Source organism: Pinus tabuliformis, chromosome 6 (assembly GCF_031772625.1).
Source record: "Pinus tabuliformis cultivar Carrire ecotype Pingquan chromosome 6, CPIR1, whole genome shotgun sequence".
In the NCBI taxonomy this organism is placed as follows: domain Eukaryota; kingdom Viridiplantae; phylum Streptophyta; class Pinopsida; order Pinales; family Pinaceae; genus Pinus; species Pinus tabuliformis.
The window spans coordinates 1,114,922,715-1,114,950,502 of record NC_142292.1 but is presented as its reverse complement, the minus strand read 5'-3'; the positions used below and the strand labels follow the sequence as shown (position 1 = coordinate 1,114,950,502).

Here is a 27,788-nt window from a genome sequence, read left to right as displayed (position 1 = left end):
TACTGCATGCTCAACATATTACAGATCAACAACTAAAAAAAAACAAGAACAAACACACCACATGACACCATTATTTTTTGGACCAATGCCCCGGAAAAACCCAATGTGGGGAAACCGGTGCTGCTATCTGAGGGTTTTCTTATTAAGCAATACCATAGTACAATCTGGGTGCCGAAACTGGCCTACCCAACAGAGAATTTCCTTAGTAGCTATACCTCACAGTTTGAGAGAAATCTACTGGTTGAAAACCCGAAAAATCCTTTTGGTAGCTCCTCAGCACAAAACTGCTCTGCAACCCCAGCGTCTGCCCAAATTGGACTGCATCAGCCCCTCTTTGTCTCACGCTGGCCCTACGTCAGCCTTTCTAGGCTTGTGTCAGCCTCAGGAGGCCCTGCGTCAGCTCGGGAGCCTCTGCATCAGCTGCACTGGCCCCTCTTGTGCTTTGTGCAGCACTTGGCTGCCTCTGTGTGGCCCTGCGTGAGCCCTTGCTGGCTCTGCATCACCCTCCTTGGTTGCTGCGCTACTCTCCCGGTACAATCTCTGCCGTCTTTGTTTCTCTGTACTCAATGCCCCTCAGCTGCTCTTCCGATCACTGATTCTACCTCTCTTAGCAAACCCCGCTCTAGAGAATAAAATGACTGATCACTCTGGTGTGTTCTCCAAGTGACCCTCAAGCCTCCTCCTATACGTTCCCGTTGACATATCAACGGCCGAGATTAAGTCCCTAATCAACGGCTAAGATTAGATCTGGCTTGATCCATATCTTTTGGACCACTCTAACACTGATTCATATTAATACACATTAATATTTTATTTTCCCTAAGTTTAGATTTAGGGACTCCATTAAAAATATGAATTATTTTAATATCTCATGATCTGTTTAGAATCTGCCCAAACCCTTTCTAGGTATTGGAGATCTCATGTGCCCCAACCTCTCCACCTAAATTTCGTGGCTAGAGCACATTTGATGCTACCCCAAATCAACACTCCCTCTTAGCAAGGACTGTGCTCTAGGAATACTCCTCACTAAGTATTACTTTGGTCATCCGGGATCGGTACCTGTGCTGATTCTAGGCCTTCCTGCCCAACATCCTCTGCATTGTTGCCTTCTGTATTGCTGCCCATGGTTCTGCCACTACCATTGCTGCATCTGTACGACAGCTACCTCTGCATCCGTGCTGCTACTGGTCCTTTCTCCCAGCACTGCATCCGCACTGCACCTCCTCCCATCATGTTGCATCGTGCCGCCCATTGCTACACTGCAAATCAGTTACTGAGAAGTAAGTAACTGATCTCCCAACTGACCTCCTTGTTGGGATAGAAACACCCATTGATGCTGAAGCTCCCTTTGTCGCTGACAAGTGCTCCCTCTGACCTCTGCACTGCTGCAACAACTCCCTGCATCTCGCATCGTTGCACACCTCGCCGTGCCTTCCTGCACTGGTGAAACACTCCTGTGCCTCTCGCACTGTTGCAGCCTGCTAGCTTTGCGCTGTCTCGGGACTCCTGCACTGTAGCTCTCTTTGCTTCTCCATCCGCATCCGTCTCTACCCACTTAGCCAATCCTGCTACTCTTCGTCGGGGCTCCCGTAGCAAGGTCTAATCCAAGACGCTGGGTACCTCAAGGATCCTGCCCCTCATTGCCTATAGTCCGCCTGACTACAGCTCAATGTCTCCCCACTTATGCTCAAGTGGTGCGTGTGCACTCATGGCACAATCATCATCTGTCAAAACTTCGTTCTCTACCTGCTCTGGCGCTGCCTTAGTCTCAGAAGACTCTCCCTTACACTTCTTCCTTGGGCATTGGGTCGCATAATGACCCATCTCCCCATAGTGGAAGCACTTGATCTTGGAGAGATCTTTCTTCTTTCGCTTCTCTTGCTTTCCCTTGGATGTTAGGGCCACATACTCCTCTTGCTTGACCTTGATCCCTTTGCTGCTGCTACCTGTCTTCGACTGCCATCTGATCTCTTCTTGGCGGGGAGCTGCCCACATCTCGTCCCATTGTAGGAGAGTCCCTATGCCCAGGATACTTTTGACAAACACTTCCCAATCTTTTGAGACAACATTCAGGGTTGTCCTTCTAGACTCCAGCAACTGCCTCTCTGTGAACTGCGTCAGCCCCTCTTTGCCTCATGTTGGCTCTGCGTCACCCCAGATGGGTCTGCGTTAGTCCTGGGATGCCCTACGTCAGCCCCCTGGCCCTCTGCGTCAGCCCTGGGATGCCCTACGTCAGCCCCCTGGCCCTCTGCGTTAGCAACGCTGGCTTCTTTGAGGCTCTGCGCAACTCTCGACTTCTTCTGCGTGGCTCTGGCTGGCTCTGTGTCACACTTCTTGGCTTCTGCGCTGCTAGAAACAACTTCTGTCACCTTGGGATAACTGTTTCCGCTGTTATTGCTCCGCTCGGTTGATGTCTTTTAGTCCTCCTATGATCTGCAACCTTGCTCTGATACCATGTTGAAGTTTCTAAGTTTACCTAGTTTAGAAACCCTTCATGCACTTATTCTGATTTATTCCTACCTACTTGTTATTTTTCTTTAACAAGTTATTTACAAAGTAAATACTGAAAATAAACACTAGTGCATGCTCAACATATTACAGATCAACAACCAAAAAAAAACAAGAACAAACACACCACATGATACCATTATTTTTTGGACCAATGTCCCTGGAAAAACCCATTGTGGGAAAACCGGTGCAGCTATCTAAGGGTTTTCTTATTAAGCAATATCAGAGTACAATTTCGGTGCCGAAACTGGCCTACCCAATAGAGAATTTCCTTAGCAGCTATACCTCACAGTTTGAGAGAAATCTCCTAGCTGAAACCCTGAAAAATCCTTCCGGCAGCTCCTCAACACAAAACTGCTCTGCAACCCCAGCGTCTGCCCAAACTAGACTGCATCAGACCCTCTCTGTCTCACGCTGGCCCTGTGTCAGCCTTTTTAGGCCTGCGTCAGCCCTAAGAGGCCCTGGGTCAGCTCTGGGAGCCTTTGCGTCAGCTGTGCTGGCCCCTCTGGTGCTCTGCGCAACACTTGGTTGCCTTTGTGCGGCCTTGCGTGAGCCCTTGCTGGCTCTGCATCACCCTCCTTGGCTGCTGCGCTGCTCTCCCGGCACAATCTCTGCCTTCTCTGTTTCTCTGTACTCAATGCCCGTCAGCTACTCTCCCGATCACTGATTCTACCTCTCTTAGCAAACCCCGCTCTAGAGAATAGGATGACTGATCACTCTGGTGTGTTCTCCAAGTGACCCTCAAGCTTCCTCTTCTACTTTTCCTATTGACATATCAACGACTGAGATTAAGTCCCTAATCAACGGCTAAGATTAGATCTGGTTTGATCCATTCCTTTTGGACCACTCTAACACAGATTCATATTAATACACATTAATATTTTATTTGCCCTAAGTTTAGACTTAGGGACTCCATTAAAAATATTAATTATTTTAATATCTCATGATTTGTTTAGAATCTGCCCAAACCCTTTCTAGGTATTGGAGATCTCATGTGCCCCAACCTCTCCACCAAATTTCGTGGCTAGAGCACATCCGATGCTACCCCAAATAAACATTAGCGTTGGAAGTCCACGAATTGGCAAAAAGGGTTCAAAAAATCAGTTTTAAAATGCAACGGATTTGGAAAAGTTTAAGTGGGGATAGAATTGCCACATGGGACAGTTCTTGTCCCCCACTTACTCCCACTTATCTCCCACTAACAGCAAATAAAAAAGCTAGATATACAGATCTGTTTGTGAGTTAACACAGTAGTCAACGCTCCCAGCTCACATGAGGATATACGCACAGCAATTAAGGTTACACGCGGGCAGCTACACGCAGTTCATTACAACACTCTACAGGCAGTTATATGTTGATGATAACACACAGATTTCTACACATGGCCAGCAAGAGGATACGCTGATCCTCACAAGGAATACACACAACATATTTGAAGATATTTGATGGACAGTCAAGCAGTCAAGGCTGCCACCTACAACAGTCAAGCAGCCACTTGGAAATTCGTTGGAGCATTGAGATCTTCACCATTGCTACACTTGTCATTGGAATTTTCCTTGGATCATCTCCCATTTTCTTATTTAAATGAGCTTTAGCTCTCATCTTTGTATCTTTAGAACGAGCTGTTGGGCTTGTGGAGACTGCTGGATTTTGTATTCATCTTTCATATAATAAAAGAGACTTTGGGGTACTATTGTGTTGGTGTTCTCTTTCCATTTCTTGAGGTGATGTTATTTCAATTTTTGTGCTTTACATTCTACATATACATTGGATTATGCTAGTTATCATTTTTCCACTTGTTTGGATTAACATATGCAAGCTATCTTGTATGGTTTTTGGGTTAGAGAAATACTCTAGGAAGAGGAGCACTAGAAGATTTTTGGTGAAATCTCTAGCTTTTTCCTCCATTGCATAATCTAATCCCTTATGATTGCTGACATCTTTTTCCAAGTGTGTAGAGATCTTTAGATTTGATTGAAGGATTTACTTGGGTGTGGGATAGCTCTCCAATAGACGAACTAGCTCCCAAGATCAAGAATAGAAGGACCCAATCGATTTGCCTCAATGATCTCATCAAACGATTTTTGAAAGAGGGAGTTTCCTTTCTTCTAGCCTACTAAGATCACATAAATTTAAATTAAATATTTTTTTTGATCAATATCTTGTGCTTTCAAGGATTTTATTTGCTACCTAGAGCATTGTTTTAGCTAGACAAGTATGGAGTTCTAGTTGCATGTCTTGATCTAGTTTTTGTACACTAATTGTAGATTATCATTTTGACTATTTCATGTCATCTTTGTCTCCATTTCAGGATTGCTTTGCTTTCAATTTTTGAAGCATTCTACTTTTGTTTTAAGCAAAATACAATTTCATTTCTTAAAGAGCAAATACTTGGAAGGCACTAGTTGTTTATGTATTTCATGCTTATCTTATGATGGTTATTGCTCATATCAGTTTTTGTTTATAAATCTTAAAGAAATAATCTATTTAACTCTAACAATTCTCCTAGAAACTCACATCTCTTTTTAACTTAACTTTTCATTAGGGACCACCCCCCTTAGCTAACCTAGGAGATAGCTTAAATGGAGAGAGTCGGGATTAGTTTGACAACCCCTTCTCTGAGTTCCCTGCCACCAACCACACTTTGTGGGGTTGAAGGCTTTTCTCACTGACTTGTAGGTAGGTGTAGGCGGCAGGGTCAACAAGCCCAAAGGGCATAACCAAGAACTCGAAGTGCCCATAGTGGCACCTGAAAGTTGTCTTAGGGACATCCTTGTCCCTCACCCTAATCTGGTGGTACCCCAAACACAAGTCAATTTTGGAGAAGAACTTAGCCCCCTCAGCTCGTCCATAAGCTCATCTATGCATGGGATGGGGTAACGGTTCTTCATGGTCTTCTTGTTGAGGGCCCGGTAGTCGATGCACATGCGTAATGACCCATCCTTCTTCTTCACCAGGACCACTGATGAAGCAAAAGGGCTGGAACTAGGCTTGATGTGCCCAAGTGCCAACAACTCATGGATGACCCTCTCAATCTCATCCCTATATGCCTTGGGATGTCTGTAAGGTGTAATGATCACGACTTGTATCCCCGACTCCAACTCAATAGTATGCTCAAAACCCCGATTAGGTGGTTGCTCGAGCATTATGTCTCCAAACACCATCGAGTACGTGTCCAAAATAGCTTGTATGTCTGGGTGTGGTGGCTTAAGTTGGCCCCTAGCCTCAAAAATCCTCAGCTCCATGACCCACTCAATATCACCATGCCTCATATCAGCCTCCATCCTGTGGGCCGAAATAGTCTGTGGAGGGTAAGAGTGCATACCCCTCAACAAAACCAATTTTCCATTCGGCCCTGTGAATTCCATCTCCAACTTCCTCCAATCTGTAGTGACTCGGCCAAGTGAATAAAGCCACTGGACACCCATCACCACGTTGGTGTCCGACACATCTACCACAAAAAGGTGGTCTGTCACTGAATAATTCCCCATGGTGACTGTCAAGGTGGGAACATAGCGAGTGCACTGCATGGTTCTATCTCCCGGCACAAGAACCAAAAATCCCTCAAAACTCCTTGGTTGTGATGCCCCTCCTCTGAACCATCTGTGCATCGATGAAGTTGTGGGTAGCCCCACTATCCACCAAAACTGAAACACGCTGCCCTTGCACTGTGCCCTTGATCCTCAAGGTAAAAAACTTGGGTACCCCTCGCAAAGATGCAAGGACCCCTCCTGCTGGTGCGAAAGGAGCTCCCCCTTGTGGTGGTGATGTTGGTGGTCCCCTCTCTACACGTGTTACACTGTCATCTCTACCCACTTACAGCTCTACATCGTCCTCTAGGTCACTGTCGGAAAAGACCTCAATGTAATGGGCCTTGCTTGCTGTGCATCTATGGCCTGGTGCCCATGGTTCCTGACAGGTGAAACACAACTTCCTCCTCCGGAGGTCTCTCCTGGTCTCCTCATCTAGCTGCCCTCGCCCCTGGTTGGCTCTTGGTGGTGGAGCCCTCGTGTCTCTTCCCCTCTGTTGGAATCCTTGTCTAGGTGGTAACGGTGCTCTAGCCCTGGGTAGGGCATCCTGCAAATCTCAGGCCCTCCCTACTGCGTCCTGCAAGGTAGTGGGCCTGTTGGACCTCACCAATCCCTTCAATGGCTCTGCTAGCCCTCTACAAACATGAAGACCCTCTTGGCCTCTGATAGATCAGGCACCATCACTAACAACCTCAGAAACTCTGAAATGTAGGCTTTAGTGCTTCCCGTCTTTTTGAGCCTTGTCAGCTCTCCAAAATGCTCTTTTGGGTCTCTCCTATCGAAACGCTCCAGCGCCCTCGTAGTGAACTCCTCGTAGGTTGCCACTCTGACATGCCCCATTGTGGTTAGCCCATGGAACCACCAGTCACGGGTTTCTCCCGCTAAATGCAAAGTGGCAATTTTAATTGCCTCTTCTTTTGTCATATATTTAAGTTGGAAATAGACATCCAACTTGTCAACCCATGCTTTCATTGAGCTCTTGGACGACCCATCAAAAGTTGGAAGGAGCAATCTTCCCATGGTGCACTGTAAGTCGTTGCCATGATTGTAGCTTCCTCCTTCTTGCCCCTTTCCCCTGTTATTAACTTTCAGCTGACAAAAGTCCCTGAAGGTAATGGCCTCTCTAAAGTCAGGCCCATATGACTGATATTCTACAAAATATCCCCCCATGGGCATCTCTTCTTGCTGTTGCGGCCCTCCAACATCGAATGCTATAAATGTAGGAATGATGGACTTGGGTGGTGTGCTGGGAATGAGGGGTGCGTTGGGGCCATGACCCCCTTGGTGATGTGAAGTACGGTAGTACCAGAGCCCTCACCAATCTGGAATTCCCCTTGAATCCTTTTGCACCTGTTGTTATTGCAATTTTGTTGCCTCAGCTCCTCAATACCTTTGGACAAATCTTGCACGACCTTGAGAAGATGTTGGGCAAACTCCCCCTCTTTACTCCCTTTGTCTCCCACGTTATCCCCCATGTTTGACCTTTCGACCTCTGGTTCAACAATCTTTCGATCTGGGGTGATTTGTAGTTGCCTCTCTCTGCTTTTGTACCTTTGCCTCTTGTAAGTTACGTTTTGTTGGTCTTCCGATGTCATAGACTGATGTTGCTTTCCACAGGCTGAGCCAAGACTATGAGCGCCATTACCACTGAAATATCCCCAAGGAAAATTTACAGTAATAAACAAAGCATGCATAGACAAAACACACACAAAAACTTTGCCCAAATATCAGAACACGAAATAGAGCCAAAAGCTATGCTGCTGAGCCATTTTATTGATAAAACATGAAGTTACAATGGGTGCTTGCAAAGTATGCATTTGGGCTTGCCCAAGGCAAGGCAAGCTAGCTAAACTCAAGTGATAAATATGAAGTCCCCCAAGCGTACTAGTGGATCTCCCTTTGGCTCTGCGTTGAAATGCCCAGAAAATGATCTGTTGGCTGTGAAGAATAGTTGCTAGGGCATTCTATAGTGCTCAGAAAATTTCAAGAATTTAACCCCAGGCTCTCCGACCAATACCCACAAAAACCCATGAAGGAATTTGCCGATTGCTGACTTTGGAATTTCGGCCCAATTTTCCTCAATGGCACTACTACTGGGTAATTCGATCCACCTGATAATCCTGCTGTTAAAAGCCCCCGAAATGCCTGCAATCACCAACAAGAGTCCTCCCCGGACTCCTCCCCAAGTCTTAGCCCCAAACTCCCTTCTCTCCTCAACCCCCTAGTGTGACACCTCCAAGGATTACGCAATGCCTGCGCTACTGCTACTAGTACTTCCCCAAACTCGCACTTAGCTGCTGCTGCTGGTACTTCCCCAAGCTCGCACTTCGCTGTTCCTGGATCGAATTGGAAAGGATAGGATTCCCTCCTTGGGCTAGCACTCGAAGTCCACCGAAGCAAGGGTTGAGATTTCCGCTTAGAAACCTCTTGTGCTCAACAACACTTGCATACTTGGCTTCAGCTCAAGCGTGCTAGTCTAAGACAATTCTTAAATAATCATCAATGACCAAAATGAGTACTTCTTCCTCCTTTTGTCAAAGAGCTTCCAAAATGCCCATGTGGGCCCAACTTCCATTTTCCCCCACCAATTTTCCTCCAATGAGTGCGTGTTTCCTTGTGGGCCGCATTTCTCTATGGGTGTCCCCCACATACCACTAGCAACTCGGTTTTTCTCCTTCTTCCTCTAATGTTTGGGCCCATCTTTGACTCAAAAATGCATGTGGGACCTCTAAACCCACATTTCTTAAGTGCAAGTGGGAATTTATCCAAATTTGGGCAAAATTGATATTTCCCTTTAGCAATGTTGCTAAGTGGGAATATCACAAACAAAATTTTTAAGTTTCAAAAATCAACACCTTGTATGTTTTAAGATTTGAGGAAAAGTATGATTCCTATCTAAGGAATGTTTTTGGAAGATTTGTTTGGTCCTTAGCTATTTTTCATGCATTCATATTGATATATTGACTAACCCATGTCCTAAAATTTGATGGAATCCTTGGGTGACTTTAAGACATCTTGCATCTTTTATGAGTTATGTGGTAGATTCTAACATTGCCCATGAAGATATTTTGAATTTGATGAAAATGTTTGCACATTCAATGCAAGGAAAAAGAACACGGGATTGGGTTTGAACCTTTTAGTTATATTACAAATGGTGTTAAGAAAACATTAAGATAAGATAATCTTATCAATGTTCAACAAATGGCCACAAATAGGTCAATGGGTCTGCTAAGTACAATAGTATTAATACACTATGAGAGTGGAAAGAGGTACTCCTATGTACAAATATGGAAAGAGAAGATCTAATTGAAGATACAAAAAATCTAACAGCTGGAAAAGAAAGTGTTGCTGGAAACTAAAGTGATACATGTACTATTAAGGGTGACAATAAAAAATACCCTAGGGGTGGCTTGTAGGAGATACAAGGGGAAGGGAAGGAGGCAAATGTTCACGTGCCTCTTTGAGAAGGCTACCTTGAAATAAGTAGTGCTCCAATACAATGATTATCGTTGGCAAAAAATTACATAGCTCTCTACCTCTATGAATTGTTTTTATCTACACGAAAGCCTAACTGATGGTGGGAACTACATTAATGATTGGGCCCTATTAGACTGATTGAATGCTAAATACTTAGTGGGCCTTTTTAGTAACTAACACAGTGGACCCAGAACACATTACATTTAATGAGCACCATACATATCCTATCATTAACTTTAATGGGTCCTTAGGTCCTTATTACATCATCAATGGGGATCCTATTAGGGGTCCACAATGAGGCCTTTAAGAGTAGTATTGCACTAGTTACATCAGTTTCATCTTGATATGCACTAGTTTTGTTGTGCTATATTTTCTTTTGCCATAATTGTGAACTACAAACATTTTTTTTAACGTAACGTGTCCTAGTGGAAATCTCTCGGGCACTTCCCCTCATTCCAAGGATGACATTGAGGCTAAACCCAAGATTCTTTAGGGCACAAGGCCAGGTCAACAACTCATGGATAGATCATATATAGCTCATCAAGTTTTCCCTACTACTCAAGCTACACCAAATTGACATGAACTGCAAACATGCTTCACCATAGTAGACATTTGAATCTGACAAGTACGATTTTGTTGTGATTACTACAATGTAATGTTTGGAAGATCTTGGTTAACTTTTGACTGACATTAATTATGACTGATTTTGGTTTTTGCTTAGGCTGCCATGGATGAGATTATGGAGAAGATACTTGAAAAACCAATTCGGCCAGACTTTGCCATTGCCTTTGCAGGCCAAAAGTTCAGCTTGTCAAGGATCTCTATTCTTGTATGTTTCTTTCTTGTATAGATTTTAAAATATAAACACAGTTGGTCAGGGACTCAATATTATATCAGAGCAATAGTGATTTTTTTTCTCTATATTCAGAACTTATGATAGCCGATTTTCATTTTATGGTGGACTTACTGCAGCAGCTGTAGTGGACAGCAAACTTTGCTGGTGAAATTAAGCTTTGTCTTCTGGAAATGAAATGTTGACATTCAGATGTGCGGTTTTGTGTTTTTGGTGATTTCCCCCAGTCATTTATACATTTTTTTTTTGACTTTATGCAGCTGAAAAAGAATTTAGGTTCAAAAATCCCTACTATTGCATGTTATGCACCAGGTATAATTGGTCCAGATGCAATCACCAAGGAACAAAAGGAGGTGAGGCTTGTTTTTCACAAATAGTTATAAACCTTTATCAGGCAACACAGTCAACAGGGCTTTAGCTTTTTCATCCAATCTGTATGTTCAAGCTTCCAATATGGTCATTAGAACAGAGTTGATTGACTTTAATTTCTTTTGTTCTAGGTGAAGTGGCCACAGCCAGTATTTGAGACAAGCAAAACTGCTCGTCGCAGGATTATTGCTGAGCAACATGGCCTGGTTGTCATCATTGGACATTTCCCTGGTTTGCATATAAAGGCATTTGCTTTACGTAATTCCTTTGTGGTAAGCATTTTAGTCATTGACATTTATTGTTGCCACTACAATTAAATATCTGTATTACAGGATTCCCTAATTTAAGTGCTTGAATTTGGCATCTTAGTTGCAAGAATAATCATAAGAACTGAAAGTATAATGGGAAAGCCCCAAAAGGAAGAAATTCTATGAATGCTTATGCATGAGCAAAGGAGCTATTGATTTCTACCATTTTAGGACACTCAAGGACTTAGGAATGTCACAAGGGATGTGTGCTTCATTTCTAAAAGATATTTCTTTAGAATTCACAACAAACTTACAGCTGAAACTATAAGTGTAGATTTGATGTTTCAAGGGAGAATTTATAGAGCTAGTAGGTATGCTAGATGTATAGATTTATGTGAACAAGGGATTAACCTTGGGGTCATTTGTTGGATAGTTTTCAATAGTTATTCATTCAGTTTAGTCGTTTTCACTTGATGAGTCAGTTGGTAATTCACAATGCCAACCCCTGGCTGGAAGCATCCCCCAAACAGAGGATCTCCTGAAATAGCAGCCAATTCTGCATTGAGGTCAGCTGAAGTGTAACTTGATCCCAAAATAGAATGTCATGCTCATGTGGGGCACATCCTCCTAGGCTATGAACTACAGTGATGGATCCCACCAGCTGAGGATTATTTCTCATACATTGTGTCCAAGGTCTATGTCAACCTAATGAACAGTGGAATCTACTAGGTTAGTGTGCTTTAGGTCTCCAAAAATTAAAAGAGGCTTTCAAGTGGGTGCCCCCAAGAACCTAGTAGAATGCCTTGGACCTTTCAAATATCTCAGAATGGTGTGAAATCTGACCCACATGCTATATGCAATATTAGGTTTCCAAAAATATGGTCAATTCCTAAGACATTCGAAGACTAAAAATAGACCAAAAATCCACTCTATGATTGCCACCAAACTTCACCCCCATCTTGTACTCAATACTGGGTATCTGTAGATGTGATTATCTTTGAAAACTCCTAATATCTATTTTTACATCTTTTGGGTTGACTGGCTTTGGTTGAGGCCTAAATATGTATTGAGACTTCACAAAAACAGAATTCAATGCCCATCTCTCCAATGGGTATGTAAATCTACTTTTACATTTCAAGAAAGATAAAATTTCTAAAAAGAGAATGTTTCCAAGATTGTGAATCCTAAAAAATTGGAAGTGCCCAGTTGAAGAACTCAACTATGCCCCAAAAATTTATCTGTTGCAGGAAAAGCATCAAATTTTTAAAATTAGAAACTGTCGAAAATCACCAAATCAAGATTTTGAAAGTGCCCATCTGATTATCGTAATCCTCCCATACATTCTCCAAAATTTGAATGACAAACCTATGCATGGGGGAAAACTGCTAAAAATAGATCTTTGGGCATATTTACTGTCATTTCCTTAAGTTGGAGCGAGTTTCCCTTGGGTGCAGGAGAGAAATTCGTGGCTCTTGGAAGGGCCAACAAAAAGGGGAATTTGGGCCACTCAATTAGCAGAGAATTATTCCACAAAGAGGGCTGGAGTTTCTTGTCAAATTGCAGGTCTGTTGGTGAGGCATTTGGGAGATCTGAGCTGCTTCAATTTTGGCCTGCACAGGGGCTTACTGGGCATTGTTGCACAATTGCTTGGGTAAGGAGAATCTATGGTGTGGCAATGGAGGAATAAGGGAAAATTTGGCAGGAAATAACCTGGTAGGAAGGAAATTTTCTAGGAGAGATTTGGAGCATTTTGCAGCAGATTTCGTCGACAGCCAGTTTTGCTAGCCAGTTAGAGGTCCACACACAAATTGGGGTCAACCGACCATGTTTGGACCAATCCGAACCCTTTCCGGGTTTTGATGGGTTTTATGAGGAGAGGCCCTAGTTAAATTCTTAAAATTTTTGGGCACGTTTGAGGGCAAAAACACGAGATTTGCTCCAACTAGCAGCACTAGTTTTCCTATAACATAGCACAGTTATTTGGGCAAACCAATTTATCACTTGTGACTCTGATATTTTTCTGGGTTATTCTGGGTTCCTTGTGAGGAGGCTCCAGCTAATTTCTCAGAATTTTCTGAGCAGTTTAGAGGCCCGAAATTCCAGTTCCACTTTAGCAGCAGTAGCAGTTTACTAGGTCATGCGAGCTATCAGTTGGGGCCATTTCTAGCATTTGAGACTACATCCTTCCACCTGGGTTTGGCGTGCTTGCAGTAGCAAGCCCAGGTTCTATGGTCCTCATCCATTGTACTTGATTTATCCATATGAATTAATAAAATGGCTCAGCTTATTCGCCTTATTTCTTGTGTTAATTCACTGGTGCATGTGTAGTAAAATTTATTTGCTTTAGCTGAGTTCATGCATCTATTATTTGCTGTAAATCTCAATTTGGAATATTACAGTGGTATCAAAGCTATGATCTTGGCCAGCTGTGAGGGAGCCATCATGATCATGGACGATTTGGGCATGTATGCACAGTGATGGGTTAAACCATAAACAACCCATGGCTCAAGGAAGATTCAATATGTAGGAATTTTGGGGTGGACTCCATTGGAACGATGAGAGGTTGGCCCAATTGAGGAAGGTGAAAAACCAGATCCATCCTCATCCTTATAGCAAAGTCACTAGGGGTGAGCAGGCCGTGGGGGTACAACCATCTACACCGTGTGGGGAAAGTCGAAAAAATCAGGGCACCAGATCTCCTCAATAGGAGTAGGTAGGACAAGCACTATTAGAGGGTGAGACTAGGGGCGCTTTTGCTGGTCTAGACTTGGCTTTAGATATTAGGAGCTTGAGGAGGAGGTTGAGCATGATGTTGAGGGCACACAGGATGTTGAGGAGCACATCAATATACCTAGTGTGGCGCAGGAGTCACCACTGTTGGAGACCTCTTTGGTAGCACTAGTTGACACCTTGGTGGAGAGAATAGAGCCTACACCCATAGAGCCACCTGTTGATGAGGTGCCTGGAGACACAAAGGTACCAAGAGGCATGACTGAATCCCTAGATGACCAAACACCTACAACAACATGGAGAACACATGGGACGTGAGCTAGTCGTGGAGGGGTAGTCCGCGATTCATGTTGAGCCCATGGTGGAGGAGGGCGAGCAATCATCTTTTGGGCCAACCACCGATTTAGAGTAGACAGATCCACAGACTGTCAATAGAGCTGTAATACCTCCAGACAGTAGCTCTCTTCGGGCTTGTATAGATGGGGCTGGCAACATTACTAGGCTACCTCTGCACAATTGAGAGAGAGATGCCGAATTACCCTGACAGATTTTATGTGTCGCCCCATTTAGTGAGAGGAGGTGACATGAGCTACACAAGGGGCAACCTTCGCAGGATGGGGGGCTAGTTCCGTGTACAAGAGTTCGGGCTTTCGATCCTTCCCTAGGGGCTGGATGGCAAGAGATTCTGAGTTGGTACCCGATGGAGTGGGCTAAGCATATGGAGCTAGTCATAGACCAGAGTGAGTTAGCGGGCCCGTTCAGGCATCGGGAATACTGGAGCCCCAGGTTGGCATCGGGATCCAGGTGGGACTCCCTACCATTTACCAAATATGTAGATTGACTATGGCGTTGGTGGTATAGTTGACCTAGTGGTCGAGTGCGCACATTTGCTAGGTCGGTTTTAATTAGCACTAGTGGCTAGTCAGTTTGTGAGGGGACTCCATGGGTCATCTGGGTATGATTGTTGTACATGGGATCACAAGGTGATCAACATACCCTGGCAAGAGTTTGTTGGAGTTGGCATTGGCAGGGCACCAGACAGTGCCTTGTATGGGGCCGAGGGTTCTCCCTAGTTATGTGGGGCATAGTGGTCACAGGCAGGTGAGCACGGAGGTGCATGGTGATGTGTTGTAGAGCATGGATTTACACCATGGAGTAGGGGTAGAAACTCACACCACATTGGGTTTGTTAGTGGAGTGACAAATGCATTGTTGCATATGGGACACTCGACAATACAGGGTGATACAACAACATGCAGGGTAATCCAGTGGTGTACAGGGACAAGTCGTGGTGTATAGTGGCATGCCATGGAGTATGGGGATACTTGGTGGTATGTAGTGGCATATGGTGCGACACAACGAGCTCTTGGAGCGTTGCCTCCAAGGAGACTTATGGATAGGGACATTAGGTGTACCATTGGGTGCAACTCACCCAGGATTGATGAGGACGCAATTGAGCATCTGGGGACGCCATGTTCAACGGAGACAGGTCTTCGATTGGGTTATCAACAGACCTGAGGTAGAGAGAGGGATGTCTATAGGATTACTCTTTAGTATCCCTGTAGACTCTTGATCATACCCTTGGGGACCTACCCACCCATCACTCTCCAGTGTTGCTTATAGTTGCAAAGTGTTTGGTTGCTGCCCCTTAATGCTCTTAGTACAGGTAGCAGGACATGGGAGGCTCACCTTAGGTAGTTGGATGAGACACAGGGTGTCTTGGGCAGGAGGGAGGCACTCGAGTTGAGACATTTGGTGGGTGCACGAGTTGGGGGATACATGCTTAGGGACAGCGTGGTTTATTGCCGAGGTAGTATATGTTCCAACCCCGGGTTCACACTTGGGGCGGTGATTGTAAAGGAGCTCCATGATGCACTTTTGGCAAGACAGTTTAAGGCATTATATGAGCATGAGGTGCAGTGGATGGTAGACCTCGTCCACTAGCAGATGTTTAGACTCCAAGAAGTATTGGGGTGCGCTTTCGGGAGATAGGATAACAAAGCTCACGGTGTGATATGAGAGATGCAGGGTAGTTTTGCATGCACCGGATTGATTCATGATACACGGAGTCTATATATGGATTTCATGCAGGGAGCAAAGACGTGGGATAGGTGGATTCTAGTATTCGTCAGGACTATGCAGCAACGGATCTGGTTATGGGATCCAGGGATTTAGTTGGGTGATAGTTTGCTCCATTTCTTGGTGAGCAGGATTAGGGGTGAGGGTGGTCTAGCTCACTTTGGGGTTGACACATGGGGGATCGCTGAGGACTCCATTGTATGGCGAGGCGGGTTTTTCCAGTTGCTGCTCAGGATCAGGATTGACAATGGATGGGCAGCTATTGATATCATGGAGATCTCTGGGCAGGATGAGCTTGGCCTTCATTAATATGTCGCCACCAGGTTTCGGGGGAGGAGGATACAGTGTGCACACGATGGACAACTTGTTAGAGTTAGAGTGGCGCAAAGACAACATGGTGGCACCCTTCTGAGACTAGCAGGGGACTCGAACATCACAATACTTGACAACTCAACGACCTTTAGGGATGAGCTGGCTACTACATGGGGAGATCATTCAGATCTTCCGTTGGGCTTTAGTGAGGCACTGATGGCGTGGGGGACTTCATCAGCATTGCAAGCTGGTCAACAAGATGATATCTGGGAAGCTCATGCGGGAGAGACTTCATCCCCACAGGGATTGGGTTGTATTTTTCAGGGGTTTACTCTTGGAGTGCATGAGATGGACTACTCGGTAGGGAAACTTCATGATGCTCTACTTACGGATAGTATGCAAAGGGCTTCTGGTACCTATACTTGGCTAGATTATGAGTGGAGCGAGGGGTGCTTCACATTGATCAAGGTGGATTGGGATCCTGGCATCGAGGATGATAGGATAGTGCAGAGGTCGGGGATGACTAGGGGCACATTTGGGACCCCGATATTGTTTGCAGTGACTATTTGGGCCAGCATATATTGGGGTCACTTGTTCAGGCATTGCTTGAGGACAAGCAATTTTTGGCGGGGAGGATTGTAATATGCCCAATTTTGATTTTCCACTTGAGGAGGTTAGAAGGATCCTTGGGGTGGTGCTAAGCATAACATGATTTTGTACTTTGGGCATTGGAGACATTTTTGGCGTATGGGACCTACGAGAAATATAAAATTACAACTCTAGTGGAATGTGGGGGCCACAAGAGAAGTAAATTTGACCCAATGGAGCAATTCACACTTCCTAGAGGAGAGAAAGAGAAAGGGTGTGAACTAGTGGAGAGTGGGGGCCACCAAGGAGGAGAGGGCCAACAATTATAAATAGAGCATGGAGGCTCTCATTTGGACATCTTGGATCATTTTAACTTTAATCACTAGTTCTCTTGAGCTACTAAGCCAAGACAACCCATGTTGTTTAACACAAGGATTTCCTGAGTGAGAATTCCACCCTCATTTCGGAGAACTTCGGTGTCTCCCAAGTGAGGCAATTTGGGGAGCTCAATTTAGAGTTTCCTTTGGGCATATTTACATTCATTTCCTTCAGTTGGAGTGAGTGTCCCTTAGGCGCAGAAGAGAAATTCGTGGCTCTTAGAAGGGCCAGCGAAAAGGGTACTTTGGGCCAGCCAATTAGCAAAGAATTATTCCACAAAGAGGGCTGGAGTTTCTTGTCAAATTTCAGGTCTGTTGGTGAGGTGTTTGGGAGAGATGAGCTTCTCCAATTCTTGGCCTGCTTAGGGGGCTCACTGGGCTTTGTTGCGCAATCACTTGGGCTAGGGAGGAATAAGGGAAAATTGTTGGAATTTCTAAGTCTAATTGTTAGAAACCCTTCATGTACTTTTCTGATTTATTTCTGCCTATTTGTTTTGATTAATTAACAAGTTATTTACCATGTAAATACTGAAAATAAATACAAGTACATGTTCAACACATTATAGATCATCAACTGAAGGAAACAAAACAAGCACACAAGTGACACTGTTGGTTTTGGACCAATGTCCTCGTAAAAACCCAATTTGGGAAAACCGGTGCAACTATCCGAGGGTTTTAATTATTAAGCAGTTTCAGAATACAATCTGGGTGCCAAAACTGGCTCACCCAACAAAGAATAATCTCGGCAGTAGTACCTCTCAGTCGGAGACAAATGTTCCGGCTGAAACCCCGGATAAACACTCCGACAGCTCTCAGCGCCAATCTGCCCCATGAAAACCCCCGTGTCAGCCTCTAGGGACTGCGTCAGCTCTTTCTGGCCCAACATCTGCCCAAAATCACCCTAGCTTGCCTTGCGTCAGCCTCTGGAGGCACAACGTCAGTCCTTCGAGCCTCTGTGTCACCCACGTTGGCTCTCTGAGGCACTGCGCAGCTCTTGGCTGCCTTTGCCTGAGCCCTGGATGGCTATGCGTGAACCTTTGTCTGGCTCTACGTCCCTCTCTCCCAGCTTCTGCGCTGATCCTCTCGGTACTATCTCTGCCTCTTTGCTTCTGTATTCACTGCCCCTCAGCTGCAACTTTGATCACTCTTTCGACTTCTTCAGCAAACCCTGCCCCAGAAAATCGAAATCTTGATCAACTCGGTGTGTTCTCCAAGTGACCCTCAAGCCTCCTCTTATACTTTTCTCGTTGACAATTCAACGGCCGAGATTAAGTCCCTAATCAACGGCTAAGATTAACTCTGGCTTGATCCATGAATCTTGGACCCTTCTAACATAGTTTTATATTAATTCACACTAATATTTTATTTTCCCTAAGTTTAGACTTAGGGACTCCATTAAAAATATTAATTATTTTAATATCTCCCAAACTGTTTAGAATCTATCTAGACCGTTTCTGGGTATTGGAGATCTCATGTGCTTTAGCCTCTCCACCAATTTTCATGGCTAGAGCACATCCGATGCTACCCCAAATCAACACTCCCTCATAGCGAGGATTGTGCTCTAATAATACTCCTCATTGAGCATCACCTTGATCGTCTGGCATCGATCCTTGTGCTGATGCTAGCACTGATGCCCAACATACTCTGCATTGTTGCATCATGTACTGCTACCCATGGCCTTGCCACTACCACTGTTGCATCTGTACGACAGCTCCCTCTGCATCCGTGCTGCTGCCCATGGCCTTGCCACTGCCACTGCTGCATCTGCATTGTAACCCTTCTCATCATGTTGCATCGTGCTGCCCATAGCACTGCCACTGCTAACCGTTGCACTGCAACTCAGTTACTGAGAAGTAAGTAACTGATCTCCCAACTCTGACATCTCCGTCAGGCTAGAAACACTCCCGATGTTGAAGCTGCCTCTGGCACTTACAAGTGCTCCCTCTCTGACCTCTGCGTTGCTGCAACAACTCTGTGCATCTCGCACTGCTGCCTCACGCTGTCCTAGGACTCCATCCGCATCCGTCTCTATCGACACTCGTCGGTCCTGCTACTCCTCTTCGGGGCTCTCGTAGCTAGGTATAATCCAAGAGGTTGGGTACCTCGAGGATCCTGCCCCTCATCCCCTGTAGTCTGTCTGACTACAACTCAATGTCTCCCCACTTCCGCTCAAGTGGTGTGTGAGCACTCATGGCACAGTTATCATCTGTCTCCAATTCCTTCTTCGCCCTTACTGGCGCAGCCTTGGTCTCGGAAGCCTCTCCCTTGCTCTTCTTCCTCGGACACTGGCTCACATAGTGACCCAGTTCCCCACAGTTGAAGCATTTGACCTTGGAGAGGTCCTTCTTCCGTTTCTCCTGCTTCCCCTCAGATGCTAGGGCAGCATCCTCCTCTTCCTCCTTCTTGATTCTGATCCCCTTATCGCTGCTTCCTGCCTTGCTTAGCTTTCTGATCTCTTCTTGGCGAAGAGCCGTCCACATTTCCTCCCAATCTGGAAGGGTCGCCCTGCCTAGTATGCTCTGGACAAACACCTCCCAGTCTTCTGAGACTGCATTCACGTCTGTTCTCACCATCAATTCTTAATCCGACATGGCTCCTATGGAAGTCAGCTGATCCCGGATCTCCTTCAATCGACCGAGGGGGTCGATCTGTTCTCCCTTCTGCATCTGGTATGACCGCAACTGATTTTCTTGTAGCATCTTCCTCTGCACGGAGTATGCTGATACAACTTCTTTAGGGCCTCCCACATCTCATTTGCCGTATTCTTCTCGGCAATGTGTGGTACTACATGGTCCTTGACCTTGTCAAGGATGATGCTCTTGGCCCTCGCCATTGCATCCTTGTACTTATTGTTATCAATCGGGTCAACTGGGACCGCTATTGTCCTCAAGGCGAATTGCTTGAGACGGTTCCTGTCTAGAACAGATAAGATTCTGGCCTTCCAGACTACGAAGTTTGAGGCTCCGTCCAGTTTGTCCTGGTCTCTTACCCCGTTCACTGCCATCTCGTTGCTCCTCTACTTCCCTTCTGGAAGTTCTCGGTGTGACTCCCTCTGAGCCTCGATTTCCCTCTTGGAAACCCCTCTGCCAATGTCGAGATGCCCCCACTCCGATCCTTAGTGCAGCTGCACCACTGATCCGGATTTCTTGGCTAGAAATCCTTGGTAGCAACTCCCTCCTCCTTGGTCTTGCCCTGTTAGGTACTGTTCTAACTACAGTACCCCACTAGCGTCACTCTGCAACTTACCCACAACCTCCTAAGTCCCAACAAATTGAAGGTTAGAGCTTTTAGGCTCTGCGCATTCCTGGAACTAGCAAAATTCGCACCTCCTAGCCACGAACGTCAATCCTTCTTGACTGAGAAAGATGATCGGACACTGTGTAGGTCGAGTCTGCTCCCCTCTGCCACTGCGCTGATCCTCTACTCGGCTCAAACTTGATGACGCAGGCATTGCGTCACCCCTTCCTTGCTTCTTCTCTGCTACGAACAACTTCTGTCACTCGGGACATCTGTTTTCTACTGTTGCTGCTTTTCTCGACTGATGTCCTTAGTTCTCCTATGATCTGCAACCACGCTCTGATACCATGTTGGAAGTTCTAAGTCTAAATGTTAGAAACCCTTCATGTAATTTTCTGATTTATTTCTGCCTACTTGTTCTGATTAATTAACAAGTTATTTACCATGTAAATACCTAAAATAAATACAAGTACATGCTCAACACATTACAAATCATCATTTGAAGGAAGCAAAACAAGCACACAAGTGACACCGTTGTTTTTGGACCAATGTCTTCGGAAAAACCCAACGTGGGAAATTCGGTGCAACGATTTGAGGGTTTTAATTATTAAGCAGTTTTGGCGTGCTTGCAATAGCTAGCCCAGGTTCTATGGTCCTCATCTATTGTACTTGATTTATCCATATGAATTAATAAAATGGCTCAACTTATTAGCCCTATTTCTTGTGTTAATTGGCTGGTGCATGTGTAGTAAAATTTATTTGCTTTAGCTGAGTTCATGCATCTATTAGTTATTGTAAATTTGAATTTGGAATTTTACACCTTCTCTTTAATGAACTTGGGTTAGCCATACAACTCGATTTGACTTCCTTCCTTATTCATTCAAGGATTAATCATTGAGCCTTCCACCAATCTGCGTCTCCTAGCAGTGCTCTTTGTCCTTCAAGAGACCGCACTTAGGGCTCTCTTGGGCACCTCCTTGCTGCCCTCCAACAACCTTGATATTCCCAACACCAATTTGTCCAAATTGGACTACTCATCCACAAGCTTCAAAACAACTTAAACACATCAACACAACATACTTTTTGACTCTTCCTTGGCTGGTGTAGACTGTTTGTAACTTTTGCTGACTAGTTAGGGCTTCTAACAACTCTTGTTATCCCTCTCCAAGTGCTTTTAGAATGCTCCTACATCTGCGGCCTTCTCTCCTTATTAAGTTTGGGATGTATGCTCTCCAAGACATGGTTCACAACCCTCTTGTAGGTGCCCAAACAGGGCTCGACCTCCCTGCAATACTGCAGAACCCTGCGGCCCACAAAGCAGAGAAATATGTAGCACAATATAACACTTAAATCAACCCAAATCTGTCTCTTGAAGCCTCACCCCGTTTCTGCTCCTACTCAGACCTACCAAAACATTAAAAAAACCCACAAATGGTCCCTTATCTCTCTCGACCTTGTCCTTCTTGAGCCGCGACTGCCTCAGATGATGTGTTATTATGAATTGATGCACTTGGATGTGAAGAATGAGGTCTACACTCTCTTATATTTATACCTTCCTGTGGGCTGTGTTGACCACTATGTGTCAACGACCCATAGCAGTACACCCCCTTTTTCGCAAAAGGGATAGCGCCTGATCGATCTGTCCATGCCGTTCAACTATCATCATCAGCTTGATTATCATGTTATAATGTAAACCCATTCTACATGTATATGATGGAAATAATCTCAGCAGATCCGTGTGATGTATGTAATTGCCTAAGTAAACCTACTTTTCTGGTGACGATCTACATTCTGGGAGGTTTTTTGTCTCACCGATCCATTCTCGGATGTTCAGCAGAGTTTTCCTTCAGTCTTACTCCAAAGCTAGAATGTATTTTGTCATTGGGATCTTAGGCGATTCCTAGTGTTCTAGATCGAGTCTATGTAAAAGTAATTTGGGAATAATCCTGATTATTTGGTTAGGTTATTTTATTACAAATTGCTTGGTCTGCTGGATTATATTTGTGTCGTAGAAATAGGTAGTCTGTGAGGGTCTATTACAAATGAGTTTTCCCTCTTGTGATGTAAAAAATATGAAAATCATGATGTAAAGTGTCTTGATGGTTGGAAAAATAATTTATCTCCTCATAGGTTAATTAATTAAATTTTCTGGCCAAACAATTAATTAAAATCCTAAGCCAGAAATTTAATTAATTCTAGGTCTTAGGTAAATTTAAATTCTCCAAAGGTTAAATTCGTCGGTCCTTAAAAATTAAATTTTAAGAGGCCCAAGGACTAAGGTAAATTAATTATTTTGATAAATTTTAAACGTTGAATCCATGGGGTTAAGTCAAAGTCAAAATTTTGTGGAAATTAACTCAAAAATTTAATTTTTGAGTTAATTAAAATGCATTTAATTGAAAAATTCGAATTTCCCCAAATATTTTAAATATTTCGATGGATGAGATTAAAAGAAATTTTAATCTTTATCGACGACCGAGATTGCTTTGATGAGGATCACTCAAACTAGTTGTTGGAGGATTTATCTTTAAATAGGAGGTCATTTATCAGTTGATCCATCTGATTTTTGAGTCGTGCGCTAAGCGAAAAGCTCTTGTGTAATCTTTTTCTGAATAATAAAGAAAGACTTTGAGGTTAATTTTCGTCGGTGTTACTCTTCATGGAAATACTGTAAGGTGTGTCGTTTTCATGCGTAAATTTTCTTTTTAGCCATTGATAATAGCTTCTAAAAGAGTGATTTGAGTACATGTATTTTGCTAAGTCACTGGGGTTTAAATGATAATTTAAATTTTGAATGTAGTAGCAAGTATCTCTATTTATCTGAATTGTATTATTTTCTCGCTCTATTTTGATGGCTGAATTGAGTTTTGTAGAAAAGTCTTGATTTTTTAGATCTTCGAGTGTTAGGGGAAGTTTTCAGTTGGACCAGCCAACTCCCGATCCGTGTTTTCTGAAGAGCCCTGCTAAATTTAATCCTGGGCTTATCATAAGATTTTTATTGGTGATGCATGAAGGGTTTCAAGCTAAGCATCTCCTTTAAAATTAAAAAAAATTATCTTTTATATACGAAATTGATAAACCTGGCTGTTGAGAGCCTTATATTATTAGATCTGGGAGCGGATTTGTACTCACACTCCTCAGATCTGATAGATCTGCCATTTCTGTGCATAGATCTGTAATTTTTTTGTGTTTTCTGACTTGGGTTTCTGGGGTTTTATTTTTTATTTTTTGTATATCTGGGTTCTGGGTGTTTTTGTTTTCAGGTACAAGTTGCAGATCTGAAGGTGAAGTTTTATTTGAACCCAGATTTAGGCCCTGGAGGGTAAGATCTGGCCTCAAAATCATTTTTGCAGGAATGTTATCTAGCCTTTTTGCAGTCCAAGGGTTTTGATTTTTTTTTTTAATACGGAATTTGTTTTAAGGGTTTCCTTGATAAATCTTAAGCATAAGTATAACCTTTCAATTTGGAAATTTCTCTTTAGTTCTTTGGCTACCTGTTTGTTGCTTGGGGTTTTTACTTTCTTTGCTGTAGAAAAATTTCGATTTTTTTTGGGAAAACTTCTATCCCTCTCCCACAAACCCTTGCTTTTGCTCTCTGCGACCCTCTTATTTCCTTTGTCTGCCTCTCCCTTCCACGCAAGTCTGCCAGCCCGCATCCCTCATTCGCCACTGCCTTCGAAACGTCCCTCCTCATTCCTCCATGCAGTCCTCATTCCCTAGCTCTCCCTATGGCCCCCTTATTTCTCCTATTCCCCATCTCTCCTCCTTGCATCCTTTCCATACTTCGCTCCCTTCTCCTTCGTCTCCTCTCTGTCCATTTGTTGAATAATCTACCAACCCATTTCTCACGTCGGCCTGTCCGCGTCCCTTCGCCTTTGCTCTACCTGTAGAACCCTGTCCATAGCTTCTCCTTCATCCCCTCCCCGCTGCTCCATCACGCTCCCCGTTGAGCATTCGTCCTTGCTCCTGCAAGCAACCTTGCCACTACCCATTCGACCTGCAAACGCAAACGCAAACATCACTTCGACCGTCTTTTCATTTTTTAATTTTACTTCACATGAGTTAGGTTTAGGCTTTAACTTGAATTTTTTTTAACATTCGATTTTTTATTTTTATTTTCATTTCATTTGTATTGTTACGAGTTTAGGTTTGATTTTTATGTTTTAGGTTTGGTTAGGTTTCATTTTGTTTAGTTTTAATTTGATTTTCGTTTTTACTTTTTTCATTTCGATTAATTTTTGATTTCGTCTAAAAATATCTAAAACATCTAGAAAACACTTTAAAAAACATTATATTTTTTAAAATTTAAAAGGTTAAAAAAATCTAAAAATTGAAAATGAAATAAATTAAATGGGTTTGCGCTTTCACATTAAAATTTTTAATGTGGCCTATGGCCCATTAAAATTTTAATTTATTAACCCTTTGATTTGTTTTACTTCTTGATTTTTCACATTAAAGCAAATTGTCTAAGGAATAATTAAGATGCTAATTTAAATTTCCTTGGTATTTTTTGGTTCTAAGTGCAAAATCTTAAATTTTCATGATTTTTCTATGGTCAAGGTACGATAAATGTTTTAAAGCATATTGACTGTTGGAGAAAGATTAATTTTGCTAGATCAACCTGTATGCTAAAGTTTTGGGCATTTTGCAATTAATTGTTCATGATTGTCGCTTTGCCTCATTATAAATTGCTCTGGGTGACTTGTCATTTATTTAGTCTTTGGTTAATTCAAATTAAAGGCATGGGTCTGTAGTCATTTATATCTTGTGATTGTGTCTTATTTTAATCTATCTATCTTAATTGACCGAGACTTGCTTTAAATTCATCAAGTTGTTCATCCTTAAAATCTCCTAGAGCCCGTGTTCCACAGGCTACCTTCATCCATTTTCGTTAGGGACTACCCCCCTTGACTTGTCTAGGAGAGAGTCTAAACGGAGTGAGTAAGGATTAGAGTGACAACCCTTACTCTGAGCGTTGTTGCGGTGCCTAGACACTTTGTGTGACAACAGGGTGCAACTTGTCAGGCCAGGAGTAACTCCACAAATAAATTTGTTGTATTTTCATTAAGATAGAATATAACTATATACAAGGAGAGGGAGACTATTGGGTTTCATATCCTAATGTCTCTTCGTCTTCCAACTTCTCATATTTTGCTATTTACAATATTTACATAGGGCTCCTAATCCCAAAGATTAGGTGTTCAACATTCCCCCCCTAATCTGAAGGTATTTTGGTGTGTCCAAACATCATTTTGAATCTTTCAAACTTTTCCCTTCCAAGCGCTTTGGTGAAGAGGTCTGCAATCTGCGCATTTGTGGAATAATGTTGTAGGTGGATTATTTTGGCCTCAACATGATGTCGAATGAGATAGTATTTTGTATTGATATGTTTTGTTCGATCATGGAACTTTGGGTTCTTGGCCAACTTTATTGCAGAAGTGTTGTCAATCAAAAGAGGAGTTGAATGTACTTGTTTCTCCTGCAAATTTTCCAGAATTTTCTTGAGCCACATATTTTGCCTCAATTGTGGAATCTGCTTGAATTGATTGTTTGCGTGACCTCTAGGAGACAACTCCTAATCGAAGACTCATAACATAACCTGAAGTAGATACTCTAGTTTCTTTATCTCCATCGAAATCTGAATTAGAGTATCCAATCAAGATGAATTCATCCACCTGTGTATACTTGAGTCCAAAGTCTTGAGTTCCCTTGAAGTACTTTAGAACTCTTTTTGCAGCAAACCCAGTGTTGTAGGAAACTCCCCCCCGGATCAAAAGCTCGATCCGTACGGATCAGTGGGGGATCCGCCATCCGAAACACGTTTCGGAAAAATCGAAATGCGGATCAGGCTGAAAATACGGTTCCTGCAATTTCGGAACCTTACGGCTCAATCCGCGTTTCAGTTTTTTCCGATCTGCGTTTCGGTTTTCCAGATCCGTGTTTCGGTTTTTTCCGAAATGCGTTTCGTACGGAGATAATTGGGCAACTATATGCTTAACATTGGTCCATTTGGGAGCATGCATGCAATTAGCGATTCCAGGATGATGATGATCGAGTTGAGATGCCACCCCCATCTGGTCCCTTGGTTCCTAGGTTCCATGGTTCAACACCAATAGCAGGGGGTTCGTCTTGATCAGTTTTAGTGCCACAACTTCCACATGCACCATCTTCTTCATTGCCACCACATGGAGGCTTGCCGCCACGTTCTCTTCGTGGTGGAAGGAGGAAAGATTAGTAGACATATTCACAATTTACTACTTTTGTCATAGATTAATCATTAGACTTGTAGGCTTGTGAATTTGAACCTTTTGTCATGGCGGTGACCAAGTGACCTATTTTGTAAACATTATTATTTGAATTTTGGACATGACAAATGTTGACAGTTGCTCACTTGCTAGATAACTCATAATATGCTCTATGTTTTATGTTTTATAATATGCTTAAATGTTTTATGTTTTATTATATGCTTAAAAATTTGATGTATGTTTGTAATTGCTAGAATATAGATGGTTGATGCTCTAATAATTAATCATTGATGTACATACTAGTAACTACAATGGAATCATGGATGCCATATCTATCTTGATTTATGCAAAAATATGCATGTTTTCATGTCTTCTACAACTAATTTGGTATTTGGGATATATATATATATATATATATATATATATATATAGCAGACATTTCTGTAGACGCTTCGCTTACTAGATTTTTGGAAAATGACGCTTCTACGTCCCCGCTTCCAAAAAACGTCTCTGTTTCGTGCAACATTGAGTAGACCAGTGACCCTCACAAGGCTTTTGCATAAACCTGGAGAGGATTCCAACAACAAATGAAATATCTGGTCCGGTAGTAATAAGGTAATTGAGACTTCCTACGAGCTGTCTATACTTCGTTGCATCTTCAAATTCTTTGCCTTCAGTGGGTGTGAGCTTTAAGTTCTGTTCCATTGGAGTAGTCAAAGGATTGCACTCAACCATGCCAAACTTGTTCAACAAATCTCCAATGTACTTCTTCTGAGAAAGGAATATAAACTTCGAATGTTGAGTTACTTCAATACCAAGGTAGTAGTGAACATAGCCCAAATCTGACATTTCAAAACCTTTCCTCAACTCTTTCTTTATGGATGCAATGTAGCTCTCATTGTTCCCTGTCATCAAAAGATCATCTACATACACCACAAGATATACACTACATACACCACAAGATATACAACTGTTTTGCCAACTTTCTTGAAGTAGATAACCTGAAGTAGATAGTCCAGTTTCTTTATCTCCATCGAAATCTGAGTTAGAGTATCCAACCAAGATGAAATCATCCACCTGTGTATACTTGAGTCCAAAGTATTGAGTTCCCTTGAAGTACTTTAGAACTCTTTTTGCAGCAGACCAGTGACCCTCACAAGGCTTTTGCATAAACCTGGAGAGGATTCCAACAACAAATGAAATGTCTGGTCTGGTAGTAATAAGGTAATTGAGACT

At 43.2% G+C, this 27,788-nt stretch overlaps 1 protein-coding gene across 6 annotated transcripts in view; it reads left to right on the top strand.

Moving 5' to 3' along the window:
* Positions 1–27,788, top strand: part of LOC149262796 (F-box/LRR protein) — a 437,604-nt gene that overhangs the window by 61,676 nt on the left and 348,140 nt on the right. For all 6 annotated transcript variants that reach the window (XM_089425227.1, XM_089425226.1, XM_089425229.1 and 3 more), the window contains exons 2-4: positions 10,237–10,344; positions 10,629–10,721; positions 10,869–11,009. In XM_089425227.1, coding sequence (XP_089281353.1) covers positions 10,237–10,344; positions 10,629–10,721; positions 10,869–11,009 — 342 coding nt within the window. The remainder of the gene's footprint in view (positions 1–10,236; positions 10,345–10,628; positions 10,722–10,868; positions 11,010–27,788) is intronic.